This window comes from Triticum urartu, chromosome 7A (assembly GCF_056163025.1).
Source record: "Triticum urartu cultivar PI428250 chromosome 7A, HENAU_Tu73, whole genome shotgun sequence".
Lineage (NCBI taxonomy): Eukaryota > Viridiplantae > Streptophyta > Magnoliopsida > Poales > Poaceae > Triticum > Triticum urartu.
The window spans coordinates 665,276,413-665,300,504 of record NC_141879.1 but is presented as its reverse complement, the minus strand read 5'-3'; the positions used below and the strand labels follow the sequence as shown (position 1 = coordinate 665,300,504).

The 24,092-nt window shown below is 46.3% G+C and overlaps 4 protein-coding genes across 6 annotated transcripts; 3 read left to right on the top strand and 1 right to left on the bottom strand.

Moving 5' to 3' along the window:
* Nucleotides 1-1,810: 1,810 nt before the first annotated feature.
* Nucleotides 1,811-9,446, top strand: LOC147961200 (toprim domain-containing protein). 3 transcript variants are annotated; one of them, XM_087536726.1, is made up of 22 exons: nt 1,811-2,222; nt 2,659-2,786; nt 3,224-3,279; nt 3,504-3,561; nt 3,642-3,788; nt 3,935-4,018; nt 4,097-4,177; nt 4,263-4,328; nt 4,442-4,555; nt 4,711-4,758; nt 4,853-4,938; nt 5,047-5,107; nt 5,541-5,586; nt 5,662-5,723; nt 6,259-6,390; nt 6,472-6,533; nt 6,758-6,841; nt 7,926-8,057; nt 8,240-8,336; nt 8,427-8,561; nt 8,652-8,719; nt 8,939-9,446. In XM_087536726.1, exons 1-22 carry the CDS (start codon nt 1,952-1,954, stop codon nt 9,033-9,035), a joined length of 2,115 nt encoding a protein of 704 aa, XP_087392852.1. In that variant the 5' UTR covers nt 1,811-1,951; the 3' UTR covers nt 9,036-9,446. The 3 variants fall into 3 exon arrangements, with proteins under 3 accessions (XP_087392852.1, XP_087392851.1, XP_087392850.1); XM_087536725.1 differs by having other exon boundaries at nt 4,442-4,525; nt 5,541-5,723; XM_087536724.1 differs by having other exon boundaries at nt 1,812-2,222; nt 5,541-5,723.
* Nucleotides 9,447-11,120: 1,674 nt separating this feature from the next.
* On the top strand, nt 11,121-13,206 carry LOC147961199 (Sec14p-like phosphatidylinositol transfer family protein). Its single transcript, XM_087532679.1, has 2 exons — nt 11,121-12,363; nt 12,460-13,206. The coding sequence occupies exons 1-2, from the start codon at nt 11,260-11,262 to the stop codon at nt 12,994-12,996; spliced, it is 1,641 nt and encodes a 546-aa protein (XP_087388805.1). The 5' UTR covers nt 11,121-11,259; the 3' UTR covers nt 12,997-13,206.
* A 202-nt stretch (nt 13,207-13,408) lies between these two features.
* LOC147961198 (dolichyl-diphosphooligosaccharide--protein glycosyltransferase subunit DAD1) lies at nt 13,409-15,730 on the top strand. The gene is made up of 6 exons (XM_087532681.1): nt 13,409-13,566; nt 14,359-14,461; nt 14,548-14,595; nt 15,126-15,213; nt 15,293-15,336; nt 15,431-15,730. The coding sequence occupies exons 2-6, from the start codon at nt 14,381-14,383 to the stop codon at nt 15,512-15,514; spliced, it is 345 nt and encodes a 114-aa protein (XP_087388807.1). The 5' UTR covers nt 13,409-13,566; nt 14,359-14,380; the 3' UTR covers nt 15,515-15,730.
* A 919-nt stretch (nt 15,731-16,649) lies between these two features.
* Nucleotides 16,650-19,815, bottom strand: LOC147961197 (tubulin beta-1 chain). The gene is made up of 3 exons (XM_087532680.1): nt 19,324-19,815; nt 18,774-19,043; nt 16,650-17,594 (listed from the first exon to the last, which is right to left on the bottom strand). Exons 1-3 carry the CDS (start codon nt 19,715-19,717, stop codon nt 16,918-16,920), a joined length of 1,341 nt encoding a protein of 446 aa, XP_087388806.1. The 5' UTR covers nt 19,718-19,815; the 3' UTR covers nt 16,650-16,917.
* Nucleotides 19,816-24,092: the final 4,277 nt, after the last annotated feature.

Sequence of the window (24,092 nt, the reverse complement as noted above, 5' to 3'; positions counted from 1 at the left end):
GGAAGACTCTCTGTTGTAGCTCGGCTCGGCAGTCATCCATCACAAATTTGGCGAGCTATCTTGGATGGCCGCGACATAATGGTGCAAGGACTAGTGAGGAGGATAGGAAATGAGGAAACCACAGATATATGGCATGATAAATGGCTACCCCGCACGGTGATGAAGAGACCGATAACATCTCTGGCCCATGATCCACCTCACCTAGTCTCAGAACTTATTAACCACACCACATGCTCTTGGAATGAACCGCTGGTTCGGGCAACCTTTATTCCAATCGATGTAGAGACAATCTTACAAATTCCTCTTTGCACTAGACAAATTGAGGACTTTTGGGCTTGGAGTGAGGACAGGAGGGGTATCTTCACTGTAAGAACTGCGTACCGTCTGATTCAACAGAAGAAACTAAGCAGAGAAGCCTGGCTGTATGAGCAAGGAGGGCCATCTCATTCACATGGAGATAGTGAGGGCTGGACTAAGCTTTGGGGGATTAGAGTACCCTCGAAGATGAAGATTTTCCTATGGAGATTTGCGAAGAACACCACCCCGACCGCGACACTTCTGCATCATCGTAACATGGCGGATACACCTGCGTGCTGCCTTTGCGGAGCTGAAGATACTTGGAGGCATGCTTTGCTTAATTTCACAATATCCCGAAGCACTTGGGCCATGTCTTCTGAGCAGATCATCGATGTGGTGAGCAGGAACGAAGAAACTGATGCAAAGAGCTGGCTTTTTGCCATGCACAATGCTCTACCGCATGAAGAGTTTACTACCCTGGTGGTTACACTTTGGGCATTGTGGGCTGCTCAACGTAAGGCGATCCATGAACACATTTACCAGAGTCCTTTTTCAGTCCATGCTTTTGTCCAGTCTTATATCAATGAGCTCAAGGCTGTTCATCCGGGCACGGCGAGGCAACCTAGCGCTCCTGTGCAGCGACCAACACGGTCTGGATCGCTCCACCGGCGGGGCTGACGAAAATAAACGTTGATGCTGCAGTTGGGAGGGGAAGGAAACATGGAGCTGTTGCGGCGAGATCGAGGGATTGCGCTGGCCAGTTTTTGGGGGCATCGGCTGTGGTCTTCGGTGGCATATCCGATCCAGCTACACTCGAATGCATGGCGGTCAGGGAGGCACTAGCCCTCGCTGACGATCTGAATGTTACAGACATAAAAGTGGCATCGGACTCGAAGGTGGTGGTTGACGACATCCGAGAGAAGAACCCAACGGAGTATGGAGCGGTTATACATGAAATAATAGAGCATAGTTCATCTTTCCACTTTTGTAATTTTTGTCATGAATTTAGGAGCTCGAATATCGAGGCTCACAAGATCGCGAGGCACGCTTTATCCTTTCCGGCTGGCCGACATGTTTGGTTGGGCCAGCCGGACGGACTCTCTTTCGTCCATGTAAACATTGTGATGTCATAAATAAAGCTTCGGAGTTTGTCTCAAAAAAAAAGGCGGGATTAAGAGTAAATCTGATGGTCAAAAACGTCCTAAATTGATGATCCAAAGGCTGAAAATGTTAATAGCCTGAGAGGGCTAGAAAGGTGCTCAGTTATAATGTATGTAAATGTAGGGTATTCATGTAGGTTGACAATTAATTGCACGTGTATATATATTTAGCTAATGAATCCAAATACTCTCACTATCCTACTATCACCATGTTTCAACACAAAGAAGGAGAAAAGAGTCATTTGGGAAGCTCTCCACGTCCCTGGACAGTGGGACCCATGTGTAAGCACACGCCGGAGAACACGCGGCCGGGCGGCCGGCGCGTAAAACCCTAAACCCTTCCCTCGCCCTCCTCCCCCTCCTATCCAATCCAAAAATCCCCTCCTCTCATCGCCTCTCTTTTCTTCCTCCCCAAGACCTCCGACCCCCCATTCTCCGCTGCCCCCAGCCCATGCCCCGGGCCCCGAAACCCTAGCCCCCGACCCCGCCTCGCCATGCCACCGCGGCCGTCCCTCCAGTCGCTGCTCCTCATGGCCGCCTCCACCTCCACCTCCGCGGGCGCCGGGGGCTCGGGCCTCCTCCTCGCCGCGCGCCGCCGCTTCCCCGCCGCCTTCGCCGCCGCGGGGGGCCAGCGCATCCGCCTGCTCCACTCCTTCTCCTCCCGGACCCGCCTCCCCCGGCGGGCCGAGCTCGCCTGCTGCTTCGGGACCGCCCCCGCCGAGGCCGTGCCCGCCGCCGCCCCCGCGACCCCGCGCTCCAGGAATGGTAATGCGACGCGTCCTACCACTCTGAGAGACCCGCTGGTTCTGCTTTGTGGCGCAGGAGTTCCTTCTTCTTCCGGCATCGCCAGGGAGCCCTGGCGCCGAGCGAGCATTGCTGGTTCAGTGCTTAGTGAAATTTCAGTAGCACCTTACATTTCTTATAGTTTTGGCTTGTGAGATTAGATGGTTCTGAAGCCTGCATTCTTATATATATGATATCAAGGGAGATCGTGCTCGAAAAAATCTTGGTTCGTGGCTTAGAAAAAGTGTTTTACTCTGTTTTACGGAATTTGAGCTCTCTCGGTTGTGAATAATCTGGCGTACCTGCTTTTCCCCATAGCTGCTGTTTGTCGCATTTCAGTGCTTTGCTAATGCTTCGTAATAACTGGATGTAGAATCCTTGTTGTTTTCACTGATGTGCTGTCATTTTGGGATAACAGTTCGTTCGATGGAGGAGAGAAGGGCCTGTGAAGAACGACTAGGGCAGGTAGTTGAGAAGATGAAAAAGGAAGGGATAGATATGAGCCAATGGAGGCTTGGCACTTTTCAACGGACGATTTGCCCACAGGTATGCCTTTTTCTGGTACCTAGAATTGTTGTTTCCATTTGCTTTTCTTTTCATGATGTATTTAGTTGGGTAAGAAAATAAGCTAAAAGGGTTATTGTTTCTGGATTGAGAACATCAAGAATTCACAGCTACAGTTACTTTGTCTGGATTGAGTACATCAAGAATTCACAGCCATAATTTGTATTGATCGGTTTAGTTAGCTTATTTCTGTTTCACATATCGTGCACATTGGAAGTATGTATTAACGAGCATGCCTTCCACAAAAAGAGCGTTCTTGAAATGAAGTGGCTGCACATTATGATCAATTTGATGACCAGCTTACAAACATGTTCATCTGTATATAATACAGATTAATATATGCTATTTTGGTGATCCATTGTACTTTATATTCTATCAAACAGCAAATGGTTAAGTATGATTTCCCTTCTGTTAACTAGTGCGAAGGGGGCTCAACCGAGGAACGAAGCCTCAGCGTCTTCATCCGGGAAGATGGGTGAGTTTTTATGTACAGCACACTTTGAGCTTGTTAGTTGGAGTTGTTTCTTAAGGTATACTCCCTCCGTCCCAAAATTCTTGTCTTAAATTTGTCTCAATACGGATGTATCACGTTTCAGTATTAGATACATCCGTATATAGATGAATCTAAGACAAGAATTTTGGGACGGAGGGAGTATGTACTGTAGGTTATCTGATCTCTGTTCTATGCTGTTTCTTCAGTACACATGGAAACTGGACTTGTTTTAGAGCAAATTGTGGATGGAAAGGCTATACCCAGGTGAGTTTACCAACAACTTAAAGAAAACCGAAAGTAATATAGCATCTTGATACCACTATTGTTCTGTCTTGCATCTGCAGCCTGATGGAGTTTCGAAGGCGTACCAAGCAAAGAAGGACCCGGGAAATGAAAATGAAAGTGACCAGGAAGTCAAAGCAAATCAGCCAGTCAAGGTTATCAGAAAACTTCGTGAAGAGGACCTGCGTCTCGAACCTCTTTGTGATGAGGTAATGGAAGTATTATCAAGTAGACGTTTTTGATTGGTATATTCTTCAAATGATACTGAAACCATCTTCATAATTCTCTTTTGCATTCTTTGTTTTATGCTGGCAAAAACTTTTGCACATGCCTGTAAGATGGTTATCTCTTGCAGCTTGTGACATACTTTTCAGAAAGAATGATATCGGCAAAAACACTTCGAAGGAACAACGTATCGCAACGTAAAAGGAATAACAAGGTATGACTGTACTGTTGATGCATTTTTACAATGGAAAAACATGCATTGGGATTCACAAATATGGTATTTCGTTTGCAGATTGTTATTGCTTTTACATATAGACGTGATAAAGTCCTTGTTGGCTGCAAATACAGGGAAGTCTCTAAGAAATTTTCACAGGTTTGTTCTGCTGTTCCTTTTTAGGTTGCATGCTTAATTTATATTTCTATGAATATTGTTCATACTCATTTTTTCTTCTTAACAGGAGGCGAACACAGAGAAAATTTTGTATGGTCTGGATGATATAAAGCAAGCACGCGATATTATCATTGTATGTTCTACATAAGCCATGCGACATCTTTCTTATTTATTTTTTGTTGCCAATCCATTTGAGCTTGAGTTCACAAAGTATTTACTAGCTTATTGTCCTTTCTGACATTGCAGGTTGAGGGTGAAATTGATAAACTTTCCATGGAGGAGGCTGGCTATCGTAATTGTGTGAGTGTGCCAGATGGTGCACCAGCGCAAGTATCAAACAAACTCCCGGATAAAGATCATGTTTGAACCATTTTCTGATACTGCTGCTAGTTTTTGTCACTAGAGTTTATGTTTGCCACTGTTATTTATTAGTAATAGCTCCTTTAATGTGAGCTGATCTGTACTGGAAACCTGAACTGTGACCTAACATCTTCTTACATTCCCTGTAAAGCTAGGATAAGAAGTATTCATATCTGTGGAACTGCAAAGAGTATCTTGATCCGGTGCGCATTTTCCTTGTTTCAAAAGTTATTTGCAAACTCTATTGTTAAGATACAAGGTTTGGTGTACTGAATATGTTCGGATATATGGTATTAGGCATCTAGGATAATACTGGCAACGGATGCTGATCCTCCAGGGCAGGCTCTTGCTGAGGAACTTGCTCGACGTCTTGGTAAAGAAAGGTTTGTCTGCCATTGTGTTGCAATCATAAGCCTCCACAATTACTTTAATGACCTATGACTGCAGGTCCTCATTTAACTCGTTTTCCACATTTAATTTGATGCAATCAGGTGTTGGAGGGTCAAATGGCCAAAGAAGAATGAGACGGAATTTTGCAAAGATGCTAACGAGGTTTTTTATGGCATGCATATGCAACTTTGACTAATAAATAATATTGCTATCATTCTTTTGCTTGTCTTTCATGCTGAAAGATTTCTGATGTTAAAATATGATCAGGGCGTAAGAGGTGTAAAAATGTCCTGCTCCTAATGTGACTCTCTAGCGATAAGCTTATGCTAACTTGTATCAAGAGTCTAAATGTTAACCTCCTCATCCTAGATTGTAGTATTAACGTATTATGATGCTTTCTGAAAGTAATCTACTTGTTGTTCTTAGTTAAAGCCTGTAAGGTTTTGTGTATGCAATTAATCTACATTCTGAAGAACCATCTGAAATATATAGCCACATTTAAGTTCAGTTCCTATTATCTTTAGCTCTGTTTTGGAACTTTGGGTGTTCTTACATGTCCTGTAGTTGATCCTTGTAACTCCCTTTTCAACTACAGGTACTTATGTTCTTAGGACCACAAGCATTGAAAGAGGTTATAGAAGGTGCCGAACTGTATCCTATAAGAGGTCTATTCAACTTCAAAGATTTCTTCCCTGAGATCGACAGTTATTATCTAGGAATTCATGGGGATGAGCTTGGAATTCCTACTGGTTGGAAATGTATGGATGGGCTCTACAAGGTATCTATTAGTTGTGTTTTTTATTTGTTTTTCATCCAATTTTGCTCGGTTCGAGCTGGCTTCGTCCCTTGCCAAGTTAAAGAGCTCCTTTGTTTTCTTTTGCACATAGAAGCTTGTTTTATGACCGCAATGGCTGTTGACATATGCCATGAAATCAGATCATTTAACCAATTTCAGTGAACTTCATACTGTGTAGTCATGTATTCTGACTCCTTAATACTTGTTGGAAACAACTGGGTGATTTCTTCCTGTCAAGAGTTCCTTTTCTTTTCTTTATTTGCACATAGAAGGTCTTTTTCTGACTGCAACATGAAACCAGATTATTTAACCAATTTTGGGAATAGCTGTTGACATGTGGCATGTAGTCATGTTTTCTGACTTGTTCATCTAGCTGAAAGCAATTATATGCTTCCAGCTTCAGTGGCTAGCGTGCTTAAAAAGATGGCCTGAACTGTAGCGCGTTGGAAGCGCTATAGTTGCAGACTTCAATACATTACCCACAATTTCTCATGTGATTTTGTTTATTTTCCTGCAGGTTGTTCCTGGGGAATTGACCATAGTAACAGGAGTACCAAATTCCGGCAAAAGTGAGTGGATCGATGCATTACTGTGTAATATAAACAATCAGGTTGGGTGGAAATTTGTACTATGCTCGATGGAAAACAAGGCAAGCCATTGTTTATTATCAATGCTATCTAGCCTTTCATTTCATTCGACACCTCGAAATAACGATGATTTTGGTGTTTAGGTCAGAGACCATGCCCGGAAACTATTGGAGAAGCACATTAAGAAACCTTTCTTTGATGCCAGGTAAGGATAAGAGTCTGCAAGTGTATCTCTGTTTGTGTCTGATCTCATATATGATACCTAGAATAAGCAACTGCCTTTGAAAGGACAGTTCCTTTTGAGGAAGAGAGTAAGCTCACGTGCTATCAACTGTGAAGTCAACAGAAGATTCTTTTGGAATAGATTCTACTCTGAACTTTGGCTATTTATTCTTGTTGGTTTAGCAATCCTTGTTTTGGTTTCTACAGATATGGTGGTTCTGTGGAACGGATGAATCAAGATGAATTTGAAGAAGGCAAAGAATGGTTGAATGAGTCATTCCATCTGATTAGGTATATACTAAGTTTAGTCACATTGTTTTAAATAGTGGTAAGTCGTCTGTGTTTTTAAAGACAGTTTGGATCTGCCCATGAAACCCACCTTACGCAAATTTTAGAACTGGAGCTCTTCCTTCTGCCGGTTTTGTCCCGGTTGTTGGTTGATTCCATTCCCGAGACTGAACACACTAAGTAATAGGTCAGCAAGCGACCACCCCACCTTGCATCACTGTTTCAGAAAGCACCCTTGAAAGTGTTTTAACCAATACTGGTTTTAACATTTAAAAATAAAATTATATATTTGTGAATTGTGATATGAACTATATACCAAACACAGAACAAAATGATCACTTATATAAACTTACCATACATTGTATCATATGTTTGTTCCATATGAGGACCTTGGTAAGGGTCTGGTCGATATTAGCTTGAAATTCCAAATGATGAGAGGAACTAAGCAACAAAGAGCGGCGGCATAAATAGCAAAAAGAAGCATGTAAACACTATAATCCAAATGTACTATATATGGAAAGGAGCAACGCATTGTAGTTATCATTCTCCAATTCCATTTCTAGAAAAAGATAAGCTTGGTTTGTCTGAGTTGCATGCTGTAATCTGTCAATATGAACTTTGGAATTTAAAATATTTTTTAGCGTCAAATTTTCTACTTATCTCGCTTTTTGTAGCAAAATTTATCTCGCTTCATTGGAGTCAAACTCAGTCACTTGTGTTTTGTGCTGCCTATATAGATTGTTGATGAAACGAAACGAAAACCAAAATTGTTTCCTTGTGGCTGCTTGAAAGGTCTCTGTAGCACTTCCAAGGCCTGCTAAACTGCTAAACCAATAACATATTGTCACAAGACTTGTTCTTCATCATCTTCGGCTACATTCGTAGCTGCCACTATTATCAATATTTATTTTCAGTCATCAGGACTGCTCTATTTAGAAGTGTGTGGTAGCATCAGTGTGTGTCTTGGCTTCTCTTCATAGGCACTTTACTCGGAAGGGATAGTAGTTGTATTTCTCTTGGATGATGTGCCTGTATTAAATGGTGGTTCACATTTCAAGTTGACGTTGAATATGTGTTGCTTAATCAGGTGTGAAGATGATTGCCTTCCATCCATCGATTGGGTTCTCAATCTTGCTAAAGCTGCAGTTCTAAGACATGGAGTACGTGGTCTTGTGATTGATCCTTATAATGAGCTTGACCATCAGCGCCCCCCAAATCAGTAAGCATTACCTAAACCTCTCATGAGCATGATTTACCGTTTACTAATAGCGGTTTCATACATTCATTGTAAAAGATAGGTAGCGTTTTTGCAAGTATGTCAACTATAACTTTGCTATTACCCAGCTACATATGTTTCCCTTCTGTTTTGGTGAGTTAAATCCTTTGCTATGTTATTAACAGAACCGAGACAGAATATGTCAGCCAGATCCTTACGAAGATTAAGCGCTTTGCTCAACATCATTCATGTCACGTATGGTTTGTTGCGCACCCTAGGCAGGTAATCAAATTTCACATAATCCCATATTGATCTTTGCCACACAATTGCACTATACAACGGGGTCTCATTTGGTGTTAATGTTTTAAAAAGCTTCACAACTGGACTGGCGCACCGCCTAATATGTACGACATCAGTGGAAGTGCGCATTTCATAAACAAATGTGATAATGGTATCGTCATACACCGGAACAGGGATCCAGATGCTGGCCCTGTGGATGTCGTGCAGGTTGATATTTGCACCTTTTCAACATATGCTTCATTTTAATGACAGTGCCTGACTCTTATCTGTTTTGCCGGGTTGGATGGCAAATCATAGGTCTGTATGAAGAAGGTTCGGAACAAAGTGATTGGGCAAATAGGGGATGCTTTCTTGACCTATGACCGGTATGCTCATCACAAAACTAATTGTTTCCATCATTTTCTAAACTGAGGTTTCTTGATGATCCTTCAGAACCATTTCAACATAATGATTTTTTCCTGCTTTGTTCCATAATTTCTGAAGTGCCTTCGTAAAGGGTCAAATTATGGTTTATGTAGTTTACCTCATCTTCAAACTGCATGGCTAAGTTAATAACCAAATCATCGTCGTATTTCCTGCCACAGGGTTACTGGTGAATACAAGGAAGCCGACGAGGCCATTGTAGCAAAGGTGGTGAAGCAGCAGATTCGTCAGAAATCGACGACAAGTTACCAACGCTGATTTACTTTTACTCGCTCTCCCGGACAGTTGACACGGTTGAGATATCATGGTTGTCGCTTCTGTGGATGGCGCAGTTGGCAGTTTGCCGTGTGATCGCGGCAAATCGGCTAACTTGATCGTTCATGCATTTGAGCTGATTCCTGGTGCGAAAAATGTGGTCGAAGGCTACTAACCTTTACTAAGACGGCCACATGCAGGCATTGCTGGGGTGTGGTGGTGTATAGCAGGCTAGATCATATTATTGTAATTAATCGTCGCACCAGGCGGAGGCCGTGTCGTGTCAGCAGCGAAAGCTCATCTCAACCGCTAGTAGGTTATTCTTTCTATGCCCTTCCGACGGTTGTAGCAGTTGGAGGTCCATGACACACATTTATCCTTAGTATCAAGTTTGCATGCATCAGCAGAAGCCCATGACTTGCGCATCGGAGGCCCATGTTTTGAATTGTCCTGCCACCCAGCACTTGCGCATCGGAGGCCCATGACAGAATTTCAGTGGCGTCAGACTGCAAAATGGCCGTCGAAGCGATCAAAAAAGGCACATGTGCACAATATGGGGCCGTGGTGCATGAAATCATAGACCGTTCTAGAGTTTTTACTTCTTGTTTGATTAATCATGAATTTAGGACCTCGAATGTTGAGGCTCACAAACTAGCAAAGCATGCGATATCTCTGGGTTTTGGCCGTCCAGGAAATTTGGATTTCGTCCCTGTAAACATTGTGACGGGTGAATAAAGGCTTTGCGAGTTTGTCTCAAAAAAAAAAAAAAACCAGCACATGCCATCGACCATGTGGTGACCAAATCTATTTGGATCTGAGCTGGGACGACGAATGCTTCCAAAATCTGTGATCATTGGATCGTCGTTAACCAGCACTTCCCCGCCTAACTTTGCGCCGTTCGTTCGTGCTTCTCCCCCTGTGCCGCTGTCCGGCCCTTCGTTAACGGCCAGCTGGGGCTGGTCTTGCTTGCCAGGTGTTTCTGACGGGCAGCCAGCTGGACCAAAAGCAAGGCTGGTTCTGCCTGCTTGATTGGCAACGGCAATGGCCGTTGCTTTGCTCAACAGTCGGCCGCTTTGCTTCGCTGTACAGCCTACTCTCTTTTTTGGCAAACGGCGGTACACCCTACTGGAGCTGCTGCCGCAGCTGTATCTGTATGGGCCAACCGAAGGCGTACTTGTTCCTTCACCATTTTTTTTTATTTTAATGTGTGTCCGTTTGTCCGTATCAAAACAACCACTATTTTATCTCTCCAGCTTGCAAAAGGCCATATGCAATGCACCACCGAATGCACAATAATCTTACACTATGAACATTTCATTTAAAAAATGCGTACTTGTTCCTGCCACCAATTAAAACCAGCACCACCTCTTTGCATGCATTTCATTTCTCCAGCTCGCAACTGGCTGTGACGCCGTAAACAACGCGCCACTAAATGCGATAATAATACAAATTTCATAATTAATACTCCCTCCGTCCGAAAATACTTGTCATCAAAATGGACAAAAAGAGATGTATCTAGAACTAAAATACATCTAGATGAATCTCCTTTTATTCATTTTGATGACAAGTATTTCCGGACGGAGTGAGTAATAAGTGTGTGAACAATATGACTTGGCCTAGAGCAAGAACAAGAGCGCCTGCTGTCAGGTCAAGCGCCAAGCTGTCAGTCAGTCAGATTTAACAACAACAGGTAATAAATAAAAAGTGCTGAAAAAAAGTAGGGGGGCGGGCCCAGCAGACAAAAGCGAATCAATCAATCAAACAAGAGCGGACACAGAACAGAAACAGCCTAGCATCTTTCTTCTCATAAAAAAAAGGAAAAAAAAAACGCAGGCTAGCATGGCCTCTCTACTGCCTGCCTGTAGCCAGCAGCGAGGGAGCACTGCCGCGCGGAACAAACAAAAGCGGTTAGCAAGGAGGAGGTAGCCGTTGGCATGGGCCGCGGCCCACCCGGCTCCGCGCCGCAGAAGGAAAAAAGCGTAGACGGACGACCCAACGGCTCCCCGTCCTACCTGGCGCCACCCCATTGGCCCCCGCCCCGTAGCCGTTGCGACGCCGCGGTGGCCGCTATATAGCGCCCCCTTCTTCCTCCCCGCTCCCCACACCACCGTCCACCAAAGCCACCTTCCCCTCTCCATCGCCTGTCTCTGACACCGCACTGGGAATATCCGGCTTTTGATTTTCTTTTCTAATTGTGTTGTGAAATCCTCTGTTGTTGTTGATCGGCATGGGCGTGGAGGTCGTCTCCGGCGGGGCTGTGGAGGCGGTGGCGCCGGCGAAGGAGGTGCGCGCGAAGGTGGAGGTGGAGGCGGGCGCGGCCGCCGTGGCCGTGGCCAAGAACATGTCGTTCAGGGAGGAGAGCAACCGGCTGGGCGACCTCAAGGATGCTGAGAGGAAGGCGCTCGCTGAGCTCCGGGCTAAGGTCGAGGAGGCCATCGTCGAGGGCAAGCTGTTCGACTTGGAGGAGGGGAGTAGCAAGGTGAAGGTGAAGGTGGAGGCCAAGAAGAAGGAGGGGAAGAAGAAGGAGGGCAAGAAGAAGAAGGCCGAGGAGAAGAAGGAGGGGGAGGAAGCCAAGAAGGAGGATGTGGCCGCGCCGGCCGTGGAGAAGAAAGAGGAGGAAGCCAAGGAGGAGGTGGCCGAGCCGGCCGAGGAGAAGAAGGAGGAGGCCGTGGCGGAAGAGGAGAAGAAGGAGGAGCCCGAGCCAGTCAAGGAGAAGGAGGAGACTGCCGCCGCGGAAGAGGAGGCCGTCGAGGGCGAGAAGGCGGCGCCGGCCGCTGCGGTCGTCGTCGTCGACAAGGACGTGGCGCTGTGGGGCGTGCCGCTGCTGCCGAGCAAGGGCGGCGAGGCGACGGACGTGGTGCTCCTCAAGTTCCTCCGCGCGCGCGACTTCAAGGCGGGGGCCGCTTTCGAGATGCTCCGCCGCACGCTCCGGTGGCGCCGGGAGTGGAAGAGCCTGGCGGCCACCGCGGCCGACGGCGACGACGAGGAGGGCGACGCGCTCCCGGAGGGCGCGTGCCGCCTGGACGGCGCGGACCGCGAGGGCCACCCGGTGTGCTACAACGCGCTGGGCGTGTTCGCGGACGAGGCCGTGTACAGGAGCGCGCTCGGCACCGACGGCGGCAAGAAGCCCGCCCGGTTCCTCCGGTGGCGGGTGCGCGCCATGGAGCGCCACGTGGCCGAGCTCGACTTCCGCCCCGGCGGCGCCGCGTCGCTGCTGCAGGTGACCGACCTCCGCGGCTCCCCCGGCCCCGCCAGGAAGGACCTCCGCGTCGCCATGAAGCAGGTGCTCGACCTCTTCCAGGACAACTACCCCGAGCTCGTCGCCCGGAACGTGAGTGCCCAAAACATTTCGATCTCATTCCCCCCAATCATGCCATGAAATTGCTTCGAGATCTGACTGAATTTTGGTGGCGCCGCCGTGCTGCAGATCCTGATCAACGTGCCGTTCTCCTACTACGCCTTCACCACCGTCTTCTTCCCGTTCCTGACGCAGCGGACCAAGAGCAAGCTGGTCGTCGCCCGGCCCTCCAAGGTCACCGAGACGCTGCTCAAGTACATCCCGATCGAGGCCATCCCGGTGAAGTACGGCGGGCTGAAGCGCGACGGCGACGCCGAGTTCACCGGCGAGCACGACGCCGAGATCGCCGAGGTGGTCGTCAAGGCGGGCGCCACCGAGACCATCGAGATCGAGGCCGCCGAGGGCGACACGACGCTGACCTGGGACGTGACGGTGCTGGGGTGGGAGGTGAGGTACACGGAGGAGTTCGTGCCGGCGGACGAGGGCGCGTACACCATCGTGGTGAGCAAGGGGCGGAAGGTGGGCGCCGGCGAGGAGGCGGTGCGCAACTCGTTCCGGGCCGCGGAGGCCGGCAGGGTGGTGATCACGGTGGAGAACGCGACCCGCGGGAGGAAGCGAGTGCTCTTCCGGCACAAGGCCAAGAGCGCCCTCGCCAAGAAGTGCTAAGAAAGAAAAAATGGAGATGTGTCAGACGTGTGTGTGACGAGGGGGAATTCGAATTCTTTGGGGGCTGAGATTTGTGCATGTCGTGTGTGAGTGTGCGGGATTCTACATTCTTTTGTGCAAGATAGTGGTACTAGTGGTTGTGTTCGGCGATTGTTACCGTGCCGTGGAATTATTTTATCCGAGACATATAAAAAGATTCAGTTCATTTTATCCGTGCTACAGAAGATTTCACCCTTTTTTTAGGAATACTGCAGATTTTACCTCTTTTATTCAGTAAATTTTTTGAGTAAATACTGCAGATTTTACCCCCCCCCCCCTTTTTAGTACCTGATTCCCTACAAAAAAAAAAGTGTTTGGTGGGCTCGGCCCGCTAACGCATACTGCACTGCGCGAACCGATTACGGCCCAACTCGAGCCTCATCCAGCTCACCCCCACCATCCACCCCCCTACGCTTCTTCTCCACGAGCGCCGGCGGCGGAAACCCCCGATCTGCCTCCCCTTCGCCTTCCTTACCTCGCGGGCAGCTACCGGCGCGCCGCGGCAAGCCAGCCAGACGGTCACTGCTTGAGGTGAGTGGCGCTTCTTCTCCTCCCGTTCTCCGCACCCCATGCCTCTCCCTCCAGATCCCAGGCTGTTCTCCATCACCCTGTGGCCGGGCCCTTTGCGCAAGCTGTTCTTGCCTGCCGCGCTTGCCCTGCTCAGCTTCGAGATCTCTGTCACATGCGCTTATGTAATGACTAATGAGTGCCCTTTAAACTCTGAATGCTGGTTGAGATCTCTGCCTGATGCTGCTGTTTTCAGATTTCTATATTTTCAGATTGTTATGAATATGATGCTCTCTTCAAGGTTTACTATGTACTGCCTGTGTGGGCATGGAGGTTCTTAGCCAGACACCACAATGTAGCGCGGGACGGAGCAAAATTAAGGGGAAATGGCCATGACACCCCAACCAAACCCACAATCACTTGATTCGATTACAATTTGTGTTAACGTCGTTGCAAACCGACACATCTCTTCCGAATTCAACATTTGGTCATAGACTGCAGCCACATCTAGATTCAACTACAGATCACCAATTAAAAGGTTTTTGTGATCTGAATTTTTTTTTGTGAGCCCACGAATTGACTCGCACTGAACTCGGGTATTGATTGATGTTACATTTCGTAGCAACCAAACAGATTTTGATTCTTGCCTATTTCATTACGGTAACAGTAGAAATCCATTGTTTGCATTACCATTCTGGAAAGAAATGGGTCCGAATTCCGGATGCATGCTGTCAGCTGCTAGGTTTTGATTAACATTGTTGCAGTGCAAGAGAATCTGATTGTGAATTATTTTTGTTTCTTACTGGTTAACTCCAGGCGTTCTGACGGATTCACGAGGATGCCGAAGGATACGGGTGATGCCAAGCTCCTGATCCAGTCCCTGAACAAGGCCTATGCCGCCACGCCCGCAAATCTCAAGGCAATTGCCATTCTCTCTCGTGTTACTGCCAACCTGTGGCCACTGTCGACTATCCGGTTGCTCATCATATTCTCATTTTTCTGCAGATCATTGATCTGTATGTTGTTTTCGCCATAGTGACTGCCCTTGTTCAGGTAAATTTTGATGCTTTATGTTCTACCGAAGATATATGATTTAGGATGGAGAAGTTAGAATCTTACTTGGACAACTTCGTTTTTTGAAGAAAGCAAGAATATATTCAAATTATGAAATATTTTGTTCTAGTATAGCATGAGGATTTAGGAAGTGTGATATTATTTTTGCTTATTATACCACATTTCTCAATTTTGAATAGGAGCAGGGTATCAGCTTGCAAAAATCTGCTCTACCTTCTACCTAGCCATCTGGTAACTGAATTCGTGTAGGCGTAAATGTCATGGATTGCTAAATGTTTGATTTAGCAGATGAAAGTGTTAGCCGTGGTTGTCTAGGTGTAAATGTCATGGTTACCCAGATTATTAATATTCAGTGCAAGTTTCCTTTAATCACGTGTGTTTGCTGACTAAGCAATAAGCATTAGCCTTGTGTTCAACTTATAAGCCATAAGTCTTCTGGTTCACCCATAACTAAAAAAAAGGCAAGCCATTTGAAAGCTATTAAAATGCTCTCTCATGTGGCAAACCAGGTTGCTTACATGGGAGTAGTTGGGTCATTTCCCTTCAACTCGTTCCTCTCAGGTGTCCTGTCATGCATAGGAACTGCAGTGCTTGCTGGTAAGAATTTCTTAACCCCCTCTCGATCCTGGTTACCCTTCCTTGGCTGCATGATATGTAACTGCCTACGTTTTTGCAGTGTGCCTCCGTATTCAAGTCAACAAGGACAACAAGGAATTCAAGGTAACTCTATTTTCACTGTTCGTGTTTTATCTGCTGTGATAGTTTGTTCTTTGGATTTCCAGCATGACGCTGTACGTCAAAACATTATCTGCAGGATCTTCCTCCAGAAAGGGCCTTTGCAGATTTTGTCCTGTGCAATCTGGTGCTCCACCTGGTGATCATGAACTTCCTCGGATAAGCCACTGTCCTACGAGTTTCTGAGATTTTGTAGTGTCCGTCCTAATGTTTGAGACTGTCATCATGTTAGATATTCATGTGGTATCACACAACTGTCGGCGTGATCCGAGAGTTTCTCTGTGAGCTATAATAATTTTGTGGATTTAGTATTAACAATGTATGAAAATGAGAACTTAATTTCTTTTGAGGGGGTGAAACTGGCAAGATCACTTCAATATGATCATTGTTCTTTACTATCCAAGCTGTTGAGGGAAATACTGATTGCCCGGATGGCCACAATACCTTCGAGCTCCAAACCTGAGGTTGCTAACATTGGCACCTGACTTCTGTACTTTGAGTTTCATTTCTGTCGAAGAGTGAAAATATTGTGTGGTACTGGATATCCAAGTTATTCGTTCAGTCCAAGATTACTTCAGTTTTATTACACCAAATTTTGGTATCCAGTTTTGCCTGTGTTGGATCAGTGTGTCTGCTGCTTTCCTGGTACCATGAGCCACCATGGTTGTGGTACAAGATTTCCTCTTCTTGAACAGTTGTGCAACTTCCTCGACCAAGCGCCATGAAGGGATACGTTTCCGGTGCACACTCGAACCAAACAAAGCTGGCATTTTTTTCATTCCCTCCTGTAATCTGATCTCAGTTGTGTTAACAAAGTTCAACCAAACAGAACAGATGCCACTTATAAGAAGGTTCTGTTTGATCGTTTATGCCACGCACCAGTTCTACTTTTGAAATGCCCTTGCATTTTTTAAAGATTATTCACATGCATAAAGCAAAACAGATTCCACTTTCCTACAAGACCAAAACTACATTGTGAATCAGATTTGCCAATCCAAAATGGCAGGAGATTCGTATAAGAAACAAAGCCTATTAACCTAAAAAAAGCTTGTTAAGGCAACTTGGCATTAAGAAATAATAACAGCATATATGTATATAATAGCGCTACAAGAACCAACCAAAGCATAATTGACTCGTCAGTTCAACTTTAAGCCTTCATTCCAAGATCAAATGAGCTTGCCTGTAGGTTGGAAGTTCATTCACCCAAAGCATGATAGACTCCAGTTCAAACGCATTGCAAGATCACAAGATGACAGAAGCATATTTGGCAACTTGACCCAAAAATACTGGACACAGAATAGAGGTTTTCAATCTAGTAGCACTACTGAATAACACACCAAGCAGTCACAGTCAAACCTTACACCAAATGCTCATCACGACATGAGCATACACGACGACCACAGGTCCACATAACGAAAAAATAAGTCTGTCAAGGCAACACGACCGACATTCAGAACGGAAAAAAAAAAGCATCTAGCTATCATCAGCTAACAGCACCACGAGCACTCAACCGACTTAGCGAGCGATATAAGGCATATCCATAGGATGAATGGGAGGAGATATGGCTTAGGCGGCCTCCTCGTCCTCCTGCTCATCCTCATAGTCCTCTTCCTCCTCGACCGTCGCGTCCTGGTACTGTTGGTACTCGGCCACCAGGTCATTCATGTTGCTCTCGGCCTCGGTGAACTCCATCTCGTCCATGCCCTCACCCGTGTACCAGTGCAAGAAGGCCTTCCTCCTGAACATGGCGGTGAACTGCTCGCTCACGCGCCGGAACATCTCCTGGATCGATGTGGAGTTGCCGACAAATGTGGAAGACATCTTCAGGCCAGTGGGCGGGATGTCGCAGACGCTCGACTTGACGTTGTTGGGGATCCACTCAACGAAGTATGATGAGTTCTTGTTCTGCACGTTCAGCATCTGCTCGTCCACCTCCTTGGTGCTCATCTTCCCACGGAACATGGCTGAGGCGGTGAGGTAGCGGCCGTGCCTTGGGTCAGCGGCGCACATCATGTTCTTTGAGTCCCACATCTGCTGGGTGAGCTCGGGCACAGTGAGGGCACGGTACATCTGTGAACCCCGCGAGGTTAGCGGTGCGAATCCAACCATGAAGAAGTGCAGACGTGGGAATGGGATCAGGTTCACAGCAAGCTTCCGGAGGTCTGAATTCAGCTGACCAGGGAAGCGGAGACAGCAGGTAACACCACTCATGGTTGCAGAGATAAGGTGGTTCAGATCACCGACTGCAATCAATAAAGAAAGATGAGAACCAGGTGAATAAATTTGTGAGCAGAAACAGAACAACAAATTAATTAATGTGGTATAGTACAAATGTTCATCTTTTCAGTCCGCCAATCATGAGCTTAAAAGGCTCCAGGTAACATGTGAAATCAAATACTGACTCTAGTAATACCACCAACAAGGCTAGCACAAGCAACAGCTTATGAACTAACTATCCTTCATGGTGTTAAAGGCAATGAGATTAGTGTATACATGTAGACAATCAGTGGCATAAAACATATGTACCAGAAGATCGATACAAAACAAAGAGATAAAGGTGTAGTATATTAGCTGGTGCAGTATACTAAGAATGTTAATCTTCAGTTCACCAATCATGAGCTTACATGGACAGTAAACTGATTCAAGTAATACCACCTACAAGACTAACACAAACAACAGCTGAAGAAATAACATCCCTTTGTGCTGTTTGCAGATTGCATTTACAAACATCACGCAGAGTGGTACACAACAATGGAAAAGAAGAATCAGTTGTAGAGTGGTACACAACTTAGAACATAAAGAGGTAAGAACCAAGCAAACAATTTTAGCTAGTGCAGTGTATTAAGAATGTTACTCTTTTCAGTCCAGCAATCATGAGCTTAAAATAAAAGGCTCCATTTTACATGAGCAATCGAATACTGATTCTAGCAATACCACCTACAAAACTAGCACAGCACCAACTTAAGAAATAACTATCCTTCATGGTGTTGAAGGTACTGAGATCAATTTTTACATTTAGACAATCAGTGTCATAAAGCATATGTACCAGAAGATCCATACACAACAAACAGGTAACGATGTGTACATGTGCAAATGTATACCGTGACAACAAAATGCTGACAACCATGTTCGCAAATTGCATTTAATGCACGCAACAATAGACTCGCATGGTAATCCAAAGACTAACTCATGGAAATGAAGAACTGGCCATACGCTACACAACTCGGAACACTAGCAGAAGTTAACACCTACTGAGCATCATGTGAAAGCAACACGTATGTGAGACTGACCATGAGTGAAGACATAAATGTAAACACTGACAGTGGACAACATAACAGTTCAGAAAGATGTCAATTACTGAGTGCTGATACACAACTTAAGAAAAATGCAGAAATGAACCTGGAGAACATTTCAGCACTTACAGGTGGGAGTGGTAAGCTTGAGCGTCCGGAAGCAGATGTCGTAGAGAGCCTCGTTATCAAGAACCATGCACTCATCCGCATTCTCAACAAGCTGGTGCACAGAGAGGGTAGCATTGTATGGCTCCACAACAGTATCAGACACCTTGGGCGATGGGAACACCGAGAATGTCATCATCATCCGGTCAGGGTACTCCTCCCTGATCTTGGAGATGAGCAGGGTACCCATTCCGGAGCCAGTGCCTCCTCCCAGCGAGTGGCACACCTGGAATCCTGCAGTGAAGAAGAGATGAACAATTACTTACGCATCTAAATCAGTGGCCACTGCTCAAGTAAGCAGAAAGTAGACATTCAGAGAGAAATTAACCGCACAAATTCCTAAATGGACTCGTAAATCCGTCCAATCTACGCCAAACATTTCAGATCTACAAGTTCACGGCGCCAGAAATGCGGAATAAATCACAGATCTACAGGCTAGATGCGTCTAGGCAGAGAGAGAGAGAGGGGGGAAGCCCTCGCTCAGATCCGGCGGCGGGGGGTGGGGAGCACGTACCCTGGAGGCAGTCGCAGTTCTCGGCCTCCTTGCGGACGACGTCGAGGACGGAGTCGATGAGCTCGGCGCCCTCGGTGTAGTGGCCCTTGGCCCAGTTGTTGCCGGCGCCGGACTGGCCGAAGACGAAGTTGTCGGGGCGGAAGATCTGGCCGTAGGGCCCGGAGCGGAGCGAGTCCATGGTGCCGGGCTCGAGGTCCATGAGCACGGCGCGGGGCACGTAGCGGCCGCCGCTGGCCTCGTTGTAGTAGACGTTGATCCGCTCGAGCTGGAGGTCGGAGTCGCCCGCGTACTTGCCCGTCTGGTCGATGCCGTGCTCGTCGCAGATCACCTCCCAGAACTTGGCCCCGATCTGGTTGCCGCACTGGCCGCCCTGGATGTGGAGGATCTCCCTCATGGCGGCGGGAGGGAGGGGGCGGCGGCGGGGCTAGGGTTAGGGTTCCGGCGAGGCGGGGTGGGGGGTTTTGGAGCGGGGATGGCGGAGTGTTCGAGTGAGGGGAGCGGGGTGGCAACCGGGGGAGTTTTTATCTGAGGACGCGTGGGTGAGGGTAGCAGCGTGGGCGCATTTCGAAATTTGTTCGCGTACGTTTTTTCAGCCTTCTCGTGACAACCGCGTCGCCTGTTTTTTTTTTTTTTGAGAATCAAGAGCTTTATTAATCAATCAACGGATTACATTCCTTCCTTACACAAAATGTGTACTTTGTGCGCTTACTTTTGGAAAAAAAAAACGTCCCTCAATTTTGTTTGGGAAAAACATACTCAAAACGTAATAAAAAAATACATCGACGTCCCTGGACCAAGCCCTCATCATACCGAAGCCGGCCTGACTTGTCGATGGTAGAAGTCTTCATGCACGTGTCCTCAAGGATCGGCGCCGGAGCCGCAGTCGTTGTCGTTACACACTTGAATCGATCTGAAGAATCTAACACAAATCTGGCCGTCGTGTACGCACGATGAGATACTCTAACCTTGCCGCCCCTGGGAGTTGGTAGCAATCTACACCAGAGCTTCATCTAATCGTTGATGGTGGAGGTCGGGCCCTCCCGCATGCCGACGGTGCTGCTGTCCCTAGTCCCGGCTCCTCTTCTTCGTTGAGCAGACCCCTTTTCGCGGTGCCGTGGTGAGACGTCGAGGAAGCTTCAAGATCGTTTTGGCGCAGGGTGGTGGTCTGTTTGATGGCGTGCTCCGGAGCGCCCGAGGTGAAGGTTGGGATCAGGAGAAATCTCTGTCGGTCGAGACGACACAGACGCGGTGGTGCCTGAGGGTGCCACCGGACCTTCCTGAAGGGCATCGGGGGCTACCCTTCCTCTCTCCTCGCCGTGTACCGGGGGAAACCCTCGGCAGCAGCGTCGTCATCGTCACATCCCTTCCTGGAGGTGTTGATTGGTACCGGCACTTTGGAGTATAGGAGCTTGGTGGAGGTTCCCGGTGGGCACGGCGGGGGCGAAGCTTCTTCATTTTTGTTGATCCGCTGGTGTCGGCGTTTATTTCTTTTGTTTTTCTCTTCGTTTTTTTGGGCGTGCCTGTGCTGCTTCCATCCCAACACCTATCGTTGGTTATATCGTTGACGGTTGCTTTGTAATACAAAGCGGGGGAAAACCCTATTTCATCAATCCGTCCTGATGGATGAATTTGAGGAGAATCAAAGGTCGAAATAATGGCTCGGAGAATAAGCGTCATCATTCGTCTGAGCGCCCCCACCCCCCTGCGAGGACTAACTCTAACGTATCTACTAATCCAAGCAACGGCACCAGGATTCCCTTCCCATTCACCAGCCACCGAAGCGGTGGGCATAAAGGAGGCAAATCCATGGGATCGCCGACGGAGATCGAGGGGCCGAAGGCTTTGCCCTAATCACCTAGACCTTCAGCTGGGAGCCATTGGATCTAGATCTTAGATTGAAAGCACACTTAAAAAGGCTCCAAAACAGCCTAACAACAAAACATCTGGAGAAAGTGGTCTACAATGTTCTCATCATGACCACATAACATACAATCTGTACTTCCTTTCCACCCTCTTTTTAGGCCTCCTTTGATTCATAGGGTAGGACAATCGTAGGAATAGAAAAGTCATAGAACATGAGATGACAGTATCTCAAATCCTATGAGTAGGAATATGAAAGAAGATGCCCTTTGATTCACATCATAGTATTTTTTTCCATTGAGTCTAGGCTAATGTTTATTTTTCTATGAAATGTGGAGGATAGGAAGAATTCCTTCATAATAATAGGATTTCATTCCTACAAACCAAAGGGCACTAAAGGAATTTTTTTCTATAAAAATTCTATCCTATGAAATTCCTACAAGATTCCTCTAAACCAAATAATAATTTCTAGTTTAGATGAATCCTTCTGTAAGGCATCAACCACAGAAAATAATGTGATCAAGGATCACAAATCGTTTTCATGAGACCGACGAGGCGGAATACCAACAATCCCTATACGCCACTAATAGTCTACCCCTCTCGCTACTACTGATGTCTACTACACAACTTTCTTCTTGTAGACGTTATTGGGCCTCCAAGTCCAGAGGTTTGTAGGACAGTAGCAAATTTTCCTCAAGTGGATGACCTAAGGTTTATCAATCCGTAGGAGGCGTAGGATGAAGATGGTCTCTCTCAAGCAATCCTGCAACCAAATAACAAAGATTCTATTGTGTCCCCAACACACCCAATACAATGGTAAATTGTATAGGTGCACTAGTTCGACGAAGAGATGGTGATACAAGTGCAATATGGATAGTAGATATAGGTTTTTGTAATCTGAAAATATAAAAACAGTAAGGTAACTAATGATAAAAGTGAGCACAAACGGTATTGCAATGCGTTGAAACAAGGCCTAGGGTTCATACTTTCACCAGTGCAAGTTCTCTCAACAATAATAACATAATTGGATCGCATAACTATCCCTCAACATGCAACAAAGAGTCACTCCAAAGTCACTAATAGCGGAGAACAAACGAAGAGATTATGGTAGGGTACGAAACCACCTCAAAGTTATTCTTTTCAATCAATCCGTTGGGCTATTCCTATAGGTGTCACAAACAGCCCTAGAGTTCGTACTAGAATAACACCTTAAGACACAAATCAACCAAAACCCTAATGTCACCTAGATACTCCAATGTCACCTCAAGTATCCGTGGGTTTGATTATACGATATGCATCACACAATCTCAGATTCATCTATTCAACCAACACATAGAACCTCAAAGAGTGCCCCAAAGTTTCTACCGGAGAGTCAAGACGAAAACGTGTGCCAACCCCTATGCATAGGTTCATGGGCGAAACCCGCAAGTTGATCACCAAAACATACATCAAGTGAATCAATAGAATAACCCATTGTCACCATGGGTATCCCACGCAAGACATACATCAAGTGTTCTCAAATCCTTAAAGACTCAATCCGATAAGATAACTTCAAAGGGAAAACTCAATTCATTACAAGAGAGTAGAGGGGGATAAACATCATAAGATCCAACTATAATAGCAAAGCTTGCGATACATCAAGATCGTACCACCTCAAGAACACGAGAGAGAGAAAGAGAAAGAGAGAGAGAGAGAGAGAGAGAGAGAGAGATCAAACACATAGCTACTGGTACATACCCTCAGCCCCGAGGGAGAACTACTCCCTCTTCGTCATGGAGAGCACCAGGATGATGAAGATGGCCACCGGAGAAGGATTCCCCCTCCGGCAGGGTGCCGGAACGGGTCTAGATTGGTTTTCGGTGGCTACGGAGGCTTCTGGCGGCGGAACTCCCGATCTATTGTGCTCCCCAATCATTTTAGGGTATATGGAGATATATAGGAGGAAGAAGTACGTCAGGGGAGCCACGAGGGGCCCACGAGGGTGGAGGGCGCGCCCCCTACCTCGTGGCTTCCTCATTGCTTTCTTGACGTGGACTCCAAGTCTCCCGGGTTGCTTTCTTTCCAAAAACAACTTCTCCAGAAGGTTTCATTCCGTTTCGACTCCGTTTGATATTCCTTTTCTTCGAAACACTAAAACAAGGGAAAAAACAGGAACTGACACTGGGCTCTGGGTCAATAGGTTAGTCCCAAAAATAATATAAAAGTGGATAATAAAGCCCAATAATGTCTAAAACAGAAGATAATATAGCATGGAGCAATCAAAAATTATAGATACGTTGGAGACGTATCAGCATCCCCAAGCTTAATTTCTGCTCGTCCTCGAGTAGGTAAATGATAAAAACAGAATTTTTGATGCGGAGTGCTACTTGGCATAATTTCAATGTAATTCTTCTTAATTGTGGTATGAATATTTAGATCCGAAAGATTCAAGATAAAAGTTCATATTGACATAAAAATAATAATACTTCAAGCATACTAACTAAGCAATTATGTCTTCTCAAAATAACATGGCCAAAGAAATTTCATCCCTACAAAATCATATAGTTTAGTCATGCTCCATTTTCGTCACACAAGAATGCTCTCATCATGCACAACCCCGATGACAAGCCAAGCAATTGTTTCATACTTTAGTAATCTCAAACCTATAAACTTTCACGCAATATATGAGCGCGAGCCATGGACATAGCACTATGGGTGGAATAGAATATGATGATGGGGGCTATGTGGAGAAGACAAAAAGGAGAAAGTCTCACATCAACGAGGCTAATCAATGAGCTATGGAGATGTCCATCGATTGATGTTAATGCAAGGAGTAGGGATTGCCATGCAACGGATGCACTAGAGCTATAAATGTATGAGAGCTCAACAAAAGAAACTAAGTGGGTGTGCATCCAACTTGCTTGCTCACG

Excerpts from the sequence above, each read along its gene's own strand:
- LOC147961198 (XM_087532681.1), top strand. The coding sequence starts at position 14,381 with ATGCCGAAGGATACGGGTGATGCCAAGCTCCTGATCCAGTCCCTGAAC. Across the intron at positions 14,596-15,125 it reads TAGTGACTGCCCTTGTTCAG|GTTGCTTACATGGGAGTAGT; the intron begins GTAAATTTTGAT and ends GTGGCAAACCAG. Across the intron at positions 15,337-15,430 it reads AGGACAACAAGGAATTCAAG|GATCTTCCTCCAGAAAGGGC; the intron begins GTAACTCTATTT and ends CATTATCTGCAG.
- LOC147961199 (XM_087532679.1), top strand. The coding sequence starts at position 11,260 with ATGGGCGTGGAGGTCGTCTCCGGCGGGGCTGTGGAGGCGGTGGCGCCG. Across the intron at positions 12,364-12,459 it reads CCGAGCTCGTCGCCCGGAAC|ATCCTGATCAACGTGCCGTT; the intron begins GTGAGTGCCCAA and ends GCCGTGCTGCAG.
- LOC147961200 (XM_087536724.1), top strand. The coding sequence starts at position 1,952 with ATGCCACCGCGGCCGTCCCTCCAGTCGCTGCTCCTCATGGCCGCCTCC. Across the intron at positions 3,789-3,934 it reads TCGAACCTCTTTGTGATGAG|CTTGTGACATACTTTTCAGA; the intron begins GTAATGGAAGTA and ends TATCTCTTGCAG. Across the intron at positions 8,720-8,938 it reads GCTTTCTTGACCTATGACCG|GGTTACTGGTGAATACAAGG; the intron begins GTATGCTCATCA and ends TTCCTGCCACAG.
- LOC147961197 (XM_087532680.1), bottom strand. The coding sequence starts at position 19,717 with ATGAGGGAGATCCTCCACATCCAGGGCGGCCAGTGCGGCAACCAGATC. Across the intron at positions 19,044-19,323 it reads GAACTGCGACTGCCTCCAGG|GATTCCAGGTGTGCCACTCG; the intron begins GTACGTGCTCCC and ends TCTTCACTGCAG. Across the intron at positions 17,595-18,773 it reads CAAGCTTACCACTCCCACCT|TCGGTGATCTGAACCACCTT; the intron begins GTAAGTGCTGAA and ends TATTGATTGCAG.